The 10,602-nt window shown below is 37.3% G+C and overlaps 3 protein-coding genes across 3 annotated transcripts; all 3 read left to right on the forward strand.

Moving 5' to 3' along the window:
• The first annotated feature begins 235 nt into the window (after positions 1–235).
• LOC129949183 (uncharacterized) lies at positions 236–3,338 on the forward strand. Its single transcript, XM_056060467.1, has 2 exons — positions 236–3,268; positions 3,327–3,338. Exons 1-2 carry the CDS (start codon positions 236–238, stop codon positions 3,336–3,338), a joined length of 3,045 nt encoding a protein of 1,014 aa, XP_055916442.1.
• Positions 3,339–3,511: 173 nt separating this feature from the next.
• Positions 3,512–5,362, forward strand: LOC129949185 (uncharacterized). Its single transcript, XM_056060468.1, has one exon. It carries the CDS (start codon positions 3,512–3,514, stop codon positions 5,360–5,362), a length of 1,851 nt encoding a protein of 616 aa, XP_055916443.1.
• Positions 5,363–5,868: 506 nt separating this feature from the next.
• Positions 5,869–6,427, forward strand: LOC129952954 (uncharacterized). Its single transcript, XM_056065936.1, has 3 exons — positions 5,869–5,978; positions 6,034–6,175; positions 6,240–6,427. The coding sequence occupies exons 1-3, from the start codon at positions 5,973–5,975 to the stop codon at positions 6,353–6,355; spliced, it is 264 nt and encodes an 87-aa protein (XP_055921911.1). The 5' UTR covers positions 5,869–5,972; the 3' UTR covers positions 6,356–6,427.
• The last annotated feature ends 4,175 nt before the right edge of the window (positions 6,428–10,602 follow it).

The raw sequence follows: 10,602 nt of genomic DNA on the forward strand, positions 1-10,602 counted from the left end.
TCGCTACTTGCTATAACTCAACGAAAATATTTTTAACTTCCACAATCAATCTTTTGAAGTTGATTCGCGACGGGATTTAAATTGTTCAGACAGATTTTGTTGGGAGAAACTAGTCTTGAGCAGGGTTGCCAGCTAGTGTTTTTTAATAGGGAAGAACGAATTTAATTGATTTTTATTTAAAATTAAATCGTTTTAATTTCTACTGTCGCTCTTCGAGAAATAGTTATATTTTAAAATGACTGAACCAACTCTCGATGAATTGAAACAACAACGTGCTTCAACCAGGGGAAGCATTACCCGTATTAAAAATATCGTGGAATCCAGTTCAAACGTCTTAACTGCAACTGAACTGGAGTGCCGCCTTGGGATTTTAGAATCCTATTTCAAACAAATTTTAGTTTATCAAACAAAAATTGAAGTTTTAGTTCCTAATGACACTAGCAGAGGCGAAATAGAAGATTTATATATCACAGCAAAAACAAAAATTCTTTCACTTTTGGGAACAAATAGGCGGAGTAGTGTTGCAGATATGACTTTAGGTATTCCACATTCAACTAGCCATCTTCCGAAACAACGTTTACCAAGGTTCAGTGGGAAATATTCGGATTACAAGAATTTTATAAATTCTTTTAACAATCTTGTAGAAAACGATTCAAGTTTAACAAAAATTGAGAAATTTAATTATTTGTTGTCGTGTCTGACCGATCAAGCTCTTGGTACGGTTAAGGCCTATCAAGTTACAGAAGATAATTATTCGAAAGCGCTTCAAAGTTTAAAGGATCGTTATGATAATGACTGTCTGATCTTCTTAGAATACATTTCGCAACTTATTGAATTACCAAAGGTTTCAAAGGCTTCTTCAGTTTCGTTACGGAGTTTAGTGGACGATATTTCTGCACTATTCAGTTCCTTGCTTTCGATAGGTTCATACGAAAATATATGCAATGCAATTATAATCCACATTGCCATATCAAAGGTGGACCAAGACACACAGTCTAAATGGGATGAGCAACTTGACTACAGGAAGTTGCCTGAATGGAAGGAATGTGCAAGCGTGCTCAACAAACGGTGTCAGTTCCTGGAGGCTAGAGATAGTAAACAAAGTCGTTCGGATTCAACTTTAAAACCAGCCATCAAATCAAGGCCAACTTTCGTGAACCATCATCGACCTCAAACTTCGCTAGCTGTTAGCCAACGATCCTGCACTCATTGCGGAGACAAGACCCATTTGATTACAAGTTGTAAAACTTTTCTCGAGCTGTCGGTCATGGATCGCTTTTGGAAATCCAAAAAATTAGGTCTATGTTTGAATTGCTTAGTTAAAGGGCATAATGTTTCTAGGTGTCCATCGCATTTTAAGTGCCAAGTTTGTAAACAACCACATCATAGTCTTTTACATAGAAATAAAACAGATCCTGTTATTGTTGGTACTGATGCTCAACAACACACACCTCAGCCAACTTCGTCAGCTGCAGTGCACTCGGCACTGCAAAGGGAGCGTATTCCTGAAGGGCAAGTCATACTGGCAACTGCTTTAGTTCTCGTAAAAGATGCATCAGGAGGTTTTCAGTTGGGTAGGACTCTACTTGATTCAGGTTCTCAGGTAAATTTTATAAATGAGAAATTCGCTAACTCACTTGGACTACAAAAGGACAAAAAGGTAGTGGACATCATAGGAATTGGTACAACAGAAACAAAAACAAAACATCAAACACAAACTACAATTCGCTCAAGATATTCCAATTTTGAAATAACTCTTGAATTTTTAGTCGCTCCATCAATTACTGGATATCAGCCTGAAGCAGCGCTTAATGTTAGCAATTGGAATCTTCCGCTGAACTCAGAGCTTGCCGATGAGAGTTTTAATCAACCTGGTCAAATAGATTTGTTGTTAGGGGCAGAAGCATTTTTTGAATTACTCGAATCAGGTCAAGTTAAACTGGGCGATGGACTGCCGTCATTGCAAAAAACAGCTCTAGGATGGATTGTATCGGGAAGATACAGGACAGAACTCAACAACAAGAGAAAATCATGCTTCATCAATTCAAAAGAAGATTCACTTCATAGATACGTTGAAAAATTCTTTGAACTAGAAGAGATTCAGGATCTTAAATGCAAATGGTCTGAGGAGCAAACTGAATGTGAATATCATTTCAGAAATACTGTGGAGGTTCTTCCAAGTGGTCGTCTTATGGTTCAACTGCCTTTGAAGAAAGATCCTTCTTGTCTTGGAGCTTCTTATGACATCGCATTTCGAAGGTTTTTATCTCTTGAGCGCAGATTATCTAAAAATACAGCTTTGAAAACACAATATGTCGACTTCATGAAAGAATATGAGTCTTTAGGTCATATGTCGCTGGTATCCAATCCAAATCTTGAACAAACTCATTATTATTTGCCACATCAATGTGTAGTACGTCCTGATAGCGTGTCTACAAAATTACGCGTAGTTTTCGACGCGTCTTGTCGCACTTCTTCGCAAATTTCCTTAAACGGAATCCTCATGGTCGGTCCTACAATACAGGATGAACTTCTCATCACACTACTTCGTTTTCGATTATACAGATATGCCTTGACTGCAGACATAGTCAAAATGTATCGACAAGTCTTGGTTCATCCATCGCATAGAAGTTTGCAATACATTTTGTGGAGAGAAAATCCACAAACTCCTATAAAAACATACCAATTAAACACCATCACATATGGTACTTCATCGGCTCCGTTCCTGGCAATTCGTTGTTTGAAATTCTTGGCAGATACCAACCAAGATCGCTTCAGTTTAGGTGCTTCATGTCTTAGAACAGACTTTTATGTGGACGATATGCTAACTGGGGCAGACGATTTAGAAACGTTAACTCGCAAAAGGAACGAAGTAGTCGCCATCTTGAATTCTGCTGGATTAGAGCTGTCAAAATGGAACAGCAATCATTGTTCCTTGATTCAAGAAGCTACAAGAAAAGAATTTAAGCTTACCGAATCAAACCTTACAAGTACTTTAGGTATAGCTTGGAATCCTAGTACTGATCAGTTCAGTTTTTCGTACAAACCGAACCAAACATATACGAGGTATACTAAAAGATCGATTCTCTCACTTGCGTCTTCACTTTTTGATCCAATGGGTTTGCTTAGTCCCATCATCATTCGAGCAAAGATAGTTCTCCAGCAGCTTTGGATAGAAAAGCTGGATTGGGATGACTCCATTCCAGAAGCAATCGAAGCAGAATGGCGTCAATTCATCAATGATCTTCACTCACTACAAAATTTGAATGTTCCTCGATATGTTTTTTTTGAAAACAAAATAAGTTGTGAAGTCCATGGTTTTGCAGACGCGTCAATGAAGGCTTATGGGTGTTGTATATATTTGCGAAGTTTAGATTCCTACGGGTCAGTAAATGTGAAGCTGTTAGTCGCAAAATCTCGAGTTGCACCCGCAAAAAAGAAACAACTTCCCAGACTTGAACTTTGTGCAGCACACCTTTTATCGAAACTCTGGGTCAAAATTCAAAAAATAATGGATACAAACTACTCGAAGGCGTACTTTTGGACTGATTCGACAATCGTGTTGCATTGGATTTCTACACATTCGTCGAAATTAAACACGTTTGTTGGAAATCGAGTAGCGGAAATCCAGGATACGACAAAAGAGGTGGTTTGGAGACATGTTCCAACACACGACAATCCTGCAGATGTAGTTTCGCGAGGATGCACGGTAGATGAAATAAGAAATTCCATTTGGATTGAGGGTCCATCATTTCTGGCCAAAGCAGAAGAAGAATGGCCATCCACAGCAGAAATCGTTCTTTCTCCAGAAGAAGTTTCATTAGAGAAAAGAAAAACAGCGCTGAGCTGTCAACAGCTCAAACCAAACTATTATCTCGACCTGATAGAAAGAGTAAGCTCGTATACAAAACTTATACGAATCTTCGCATACGTCAATAGATATCTCAATCTTCGAGTATGGAGAATGCCATTTCCAAGTGAATACCTGACAGCTTACGAGCTAGAAAACTCGCTTAAAATTATCGTTTATTTAATACAAAAGAAGTATTTTTCGCAAGAAATTGCAGCAATCAATGCAAATAAATCACTAAAAGGTTCTATTAAATCCTTAAGTCCGTTCATCGAGGATGAAGAGTTAAGGGGGATTCGTTTGTTAAGAGTCGGAGGCCGATTAAAGCATGCGAATATCCCAGAGGAAAGCAAACATCCACTTTTACTGCCAAAGGATTGCAATTTCACCAAAACTCTCGTCAGACATCTTCATCACTTAAATTACCATGCTGGTCCAAAGGCTCTTGTTGCTTTGTCGAGACAAACCTTTTGGATTGTTAATGTTCGTGAGGTAGCACGATGGGTCGTCCGAAAGTGCCCACACTGTGCCAGGTACAGGCCAAAACTATTCGAGCAGGTAATGGGAGATTTGCCTGCAGCTAGATTAACCCAATCTCGCCCATTTTTATGTTGCGGGGTGGACTTTTGTGGTCCAATATACACTTATTACAAAATTCGTGGCAAGGTGCCATACAAAACATATGTGGCTGTCTTTGTTTGTTTTTCGTCAAAAGCAGTCCATTTAGAAGCTGTGTCTGACCTTTCAGCGGATGCCTTTATAGCTGCCTTAAAAAGGATGATAGGTCGTAGAGGTCTCCCTAAAACCATTCATTGTGACAATGCCACAAATTTTGTTGGCGCGCAGTCAAAATTAAAAGAACTGCGCGATATGTTGTTCAAACGTTCTATTCAAGAAAATATTATAAATTTCTGTTCTAATGCTTCCATAAACTTTCATTTTATACCCCCCAGGGCACCTAATTTCGGTGGAATTTGGGAAGCGGCCGTAAAAACAGCAAAAGGCCATCTTTATCGCAGTCTCGGCGGTGCAAAACTGAACTTTGAAGAGCTGACAACGGCACTGGTAGAGATCGAGGCCATAATGAACTCCAGGCCAATTACTCCAATGTCTCCTGATCCCAACGATCTGGAAGCGTTAACGCCAGCTCATTTCCTAGTTGGGTCTTCTCTCAGAGCGATTCCGGAACCAAGTCACGAAGTGTCTGACATAAGCCATCTGGAAAGGTGGCGTCGAATCAATGCCGTAAAAACCCACTTCTGGAAGCGGTGGTCATCGGAATACGTCCTAGAACTCCAAAATCGTGCCAAATGGACAACTTCAACTCCAAACCTCGAAATTGGTAGTCTCGTCATAATCCATGAAGATAACTTGCCACCCCAAAAGTGGCTTATGGGAAAAGTCGTAAAACTAATCAAGGGTCCTGATGGTCATGTACGTGTAGCCGATGTTAAAACGTCACGAGGAGAGTTTCGAAGGCCAATTCGAAAACTAGCAGCGATACCGTCTTAAAAGGAAGTCCTTTCAAAGGAGGCGGAATGTTGGAGCCAATCAAATCATCAAAAAATATTTACTATTAATAACTATCTTAATTTGTATTTGTACTTAAACCATTCAATTACTATAAACTTGCTTTTATTTTCATTCAAATTAAGCGCCTAAATTATACCAATCGCCATAATTTTTACATTTGAATTCGCCCTAAAAATTGTATTTTTAAATTTAACGTAACTTCTCTCTTGAAAAATGTGTGTATAAATAGAAGCTTATAAATGAAATAAAAGCTCCTTCTTGTATTAAACCCTACTGGGAAATCACTGTCTTTTACTTTTAAACGTCGCTCGCTATAAAGACTTGTCAATTTCGCATATTTCGCTACCGTTAATTAGTTAACGCATCAATCAGGATCTAATCTATCTTTTGTATCGAAAAGAACACATATAGAGATCCCGGGTTGACGGTCAGTTTCATTTGATCGTTCAAAGCGAGAAACTATTTTTTTCAAAGAGCAGGCTTACCAGGGATAGTTGGATGTGTAGACGGAACTCACATTGGTATCATAGCTCCTGCTCAGTTACAACACCAATATTTAAATAGAAAAGGTTTTTACAGCTTAAATGCGATGGTGGTAAAGTACTTCAAAATTGAATCTTGATGTTTAGGTAAAACTTTTTCTTTTTAAGGCTTGTGACAATAATGGAGTAATACGATTTATTGATGCTAGATATCCTGGTTCTACGCATGACTCGTTTGTGTGGAATCATAGTGCGTTAAAGGATTTGTTGGAAAGGTATTGGATAAATGGAGAGCGGTCAAGATATCTTGGTATGTGAATCATACTCTTATATTAGCATATGTTTAAACAATTTTTTGTTTTTAAAAATTCTAGGAGATTCAGGTTATCCTCTACTGCCGTATTTAATCGTTCCATTTAGAAATGCCTCCTCAGGGTCTAGAGAAGGACTATTCAATAAAAAAACATGCGAAGGCAAGAAACATTATTGAGAGAACAATTGGCGTTTTAAAAAGTAGATTCAGGTCAGTTTTGAATGAGCGAAAACTGCACTACAGTCCACAGAAAGCCATCAAAATAGTTAACGCTTCTTGTGCACTGCATAATATTTGTAGAAAGTACAACATTCCAGATCCAGAGGCAGTGGAAGAAGAAACCTTGCAATCCAATGAGATTGAAAATGAACCAACGGAATTGGACACTGCTAATTTATCATCAGAAGGTACCCGAATAAGAAATGAAATATTATTTTCTCTTTAGGAAATGTTTTTTTTTTATTTTTCTATTTTATACTTAAAGCTAATAATAAGATACAGTAGAATAATGAAGTAAAGAAGTTAAAAAAATCTATTAAAAAATTCATAATATATACACAGATGATAAATATTAATAAAATGAAAATAATAATGAAAATAAATAAAGAATTTAGTTTAGTGAAAAAAAAAACGATTTCATACATTTATATACATTTGTTCTAATTCTACTTTCTTATACTATTTTGGGTGGTATTGTAATTTACATTCCAGTTTTTTTATTTTCAAATCCAGAAGATCTTTATGTTGTTGCGCCTTCTGCACATTTTCTCTCTCCTTCCGTTTTTCCTTTGCTTTCAGTATCTCAACATGTTCCTTGTTTACTTCATAATTCTTTCTTGAATATCTTGCCATTTCGGAAAGAGATTTTTGAATTGAATCCGACGCAACAAGAAGTTTTTCTTGAGTCTCCGTTTGTTTTTGAGGAGTTTGACTCGTTCATCCACAAACTTTCCCCTGCTTCTACGACATTCGTTGATTTTTGTTGACTGGGCTGATGTCATTGCCATGGGAGCATCTTCAACTTCAACGTCTGCATTATTTGAGTCGGGTTGTTCCACTGTTGCAGTTGAATTTGTTCCAAATGTATTACCCATTGGATTTACAGCTTGCTGCAAACTTAGCAAATTGTCAACTGCCTGTTCCAAAGGTGACAAAGTCAACTGCCGAAAAGGTCCTCCAACTGTTGCGACTACATCCTTTTTATTTGTCGCGATTTTCTTCTTCAATTTCAATTTATAGTCTAGCCAAACCTATAATATTTTATTTTATAAAACCGTTTTGTAATATTCTTTGTTACGTGCCTTATGCCACTCTTTACCCTCTCGTATAGGAGGTCCCAATGCGTTTAGCTCAAGGGCAAACGAATCCCAATATTGGGCTTGGTTTTTTTTGGATGATCCAAACGTCCCGACACCCTTGGCAATGTCGGGGTTTGCCTCCATTACCTCCACCAACTTTGAGAACTGGGCGTTGTTGGTTCTTTTAATGCTATACTAATAAAAGTTGTAATTATAATTTGTTTAATAATTATTTAATTTGTTCTTACCTTTGTCGATTTTCACTCATTTTTTTTATGTCGCAACAAAAAATGTATGTATGTATGTATTTCGAATTCAAAAAAAAACTGTGTTTTTTTCAAAGTCACCAAGAATTACAGTTCGACCGATTATGACAGATAAAGGCGAGCATTCGCCAATTGTAATAGAACGACATTTCAATTCGCCAAATTTTTGAAGTTTAAGGCGAACGTCAACTTGGCGAATCGCAAACAGTAATGCGAAAAAATCACATTCGCTTATTTGAATAGGCGACTCGCGAGTGATAATACGGCCCTAATTAAAAATATTGATAAAATACATAGAAAAAATTAATTCGGTGTGATTAGCAATAATAAAAAAACTCAAAATTTTCATCAACGTTATAATAATTTTTATTTATTAGACTTTAAAAAAACTATTTCTATTATAGACCAAGACAAAATGTACTTTCAATAGCTAATATGTATGACAAAATTTATGTAGAGAGGATGAGCTGTTAACTCGTTGGTGGTCGCTGGCAAAATCCATTTTTCGGCTACCTCAATAGGAAGGGGATCATCCCATCCAATTTTCATTGAATGTGCCCATAACTCCTGGAATAGCACTTTTAACAAAATTGTAGAAGGAGCCAGAAAGCCAAGTGGATCAAAGATTTTGGAAATCTCTGACAACAGTTTCCTCTTTGTGGGCGTTGACGACGAATCATTAATAGAGATTTTGTAAGAGAAAATGTCCCGATGAGGATTCCAAATTAATCCAAGTACTTTTGTCCAATTATTAGAGGAGTCACGGTCAAGAGAAATTGTGGGTTCGGAACTAGTTCCTTCTAAGACTGGCCATCAATTAGAACTCCATTTGCTTAACTCTTAGCCGCCACAAGCCGAAGATGGTTCAATCATTTTTAAGCTCCAACATTTTAGTAACCGATTCTGCCCCGGTCATGTCATCAACATAATCATGCAAATAGAGAGTGAAGCAATAGGAAACTGTTTCTTGTATTCCAAGGCAAGCTGTTTCAAAACTCTCATTGCCAAAAAGGAACAGGTGAAGTACCGTAAATATCGGTACGCAATCGGTAATGACTAACTGGTTCCGTAGAATTCTCTCTCCACACAATACGCTGAAAATCCCTATTATTTGGGTCAATCCAAATTTGCCTGAACATCTTTACGATATTAGTTCCAAAAACATATCTGTGCACCCTAAACCGCAATCAAACGTTGATGAGGTTCCGCTGGAGAGGAGGTCCTACATGGAGGACCTCATTTAGACTGACACCCTTTGCTTCTCAATGAGACCCATCAAAGACAACGCGTAGCTTGTTTGTAACCAATGCATGATGCGGCAAATAATAAATCTTCCCCGAAGATGGTTCAATTTCAGCTTCCGGAATTTTCTCCATATGACCTAATTGCAAATATGCCCTCATTAAACAACAATATTCAAATTGTAGATTTGGCTGACGAGCAAAACGGCGTTCCATTGAGAACAATCTGGATAAAGCTCCGGAGAGGGTGTTACTAAAAACGATGTCCTTTTGGCGAAAAGGAAGTTCGACAATGTATTTGTTTCGTGTAGACTCTTATATTTTTGATATTAGATCTTGTATCTTACTCCTTGAGGGCATCTCGTTATTGTATTCCAAAATGTCGCTGTGGACGCTGCTTAGCCTAGCACTTTCATTAAAAAATTGCAGATTTCCCCTTTGGAGATACTTCAGTACTTTGTGAGGGAGAGGGTTGCTCGGACAGTTGTGGTGTCATAAGTACACCTCTTCATTGTTCCAAGTCCATTTTTCGTTTCCAGCAAATCGTCCTCGTCCGTTGCGAAAAATCATGATTTTCGATTTGTTCGTATTGAGTTGAAGATTCCATAAGTAGCAATAGGTATTGCTGTAGTTTGTTGATCATCAACTGCATCATGTTGGGGCTCCCTGCTATCATGACAATGTCATCAGCATATAGTAGTAGCTTTATTGCAAGACCATCAAACATTATACCACCAAGTAGGGAATCTTTGAGATCATTAAGAAAAATTGATAAGAGTATTGGGCTCAGAAGGTATCTCTGCTTGACTTCTGTTTTTGTAATTGCTTGGATCTTTTCGGTCACTCTTCTTTAGTAAAGGAAATATTATACTTTTCTTGAAGCTTTCCGGTGCCTTTCCAAAATTAAAAATAGATCTGTTAGCCTTTGTAAGCTCTTCTAGAAAAGTTTCGGTTGAATTTATGAAGAATTCATATGGAATACGATCTTCACCAGGAGCTTTGTTAGTGTTGCAGCGGGAAATGACTCTGCTTACATCTTGTGCAATTATTGAGCGATCTAGCTCTTCTACTTTCAAAAATGGCAGCGCAAAGTGAAATTCGTTCATATTGATATTGTTTTTCAGGAGTTTTTCGAAATGGGTTGCTAACATAGAAGCAAAAATACTCCATTAGTAAATGGAGTATTTTTGCATAGAAGCATCAACTTTTATATTCTGCCCAAGAGTTGTGCCGTTTATTGTCTTCACAATCTTCCAGAAGGATCTGCTATCGTTAACATCCTTTAGTTTCAATGCTAGTGTGAGAATGTATGCTTTTTGTTTTTGTTCACACAGCGTTTTGTACTTTTTGTTTGCTTCTTGGTATAGGTATTTCGTGTTTGTGGTTCCAGTTTTTTTTTCAGTATCCTTAAAATTTGACGCAAAAATTGTTCTTGTTTGTTGTCCATTTTAATACTTTTTTTTCCAAAAGTAACAAAGAATTATCAATAAAAAAAAATAAAAATTCACATCAAAAACTACAATTGACAACATATGTTTTTGACAGCTTATGTTTCTACGGAGATTCTTGTCCCACAAAACGATTCTTACTGTGGTATGTGCAGGATTTTTAATTTTAAA

Source organism: Eupeodes corollae, chromosome 3, assembly GCF_945859685.1.
Source record: "Eupeodes corollae chromosome 3, idEupCoro1.1, whole genome shotgun sequence".
In the NCBI taxonomy this organism is placed as follows: Eukaryota; Metazoa; Arthropoda; class Insecta; order Diptera; family Syrphidae; genus Eupeodes; species Eupeodes corollae.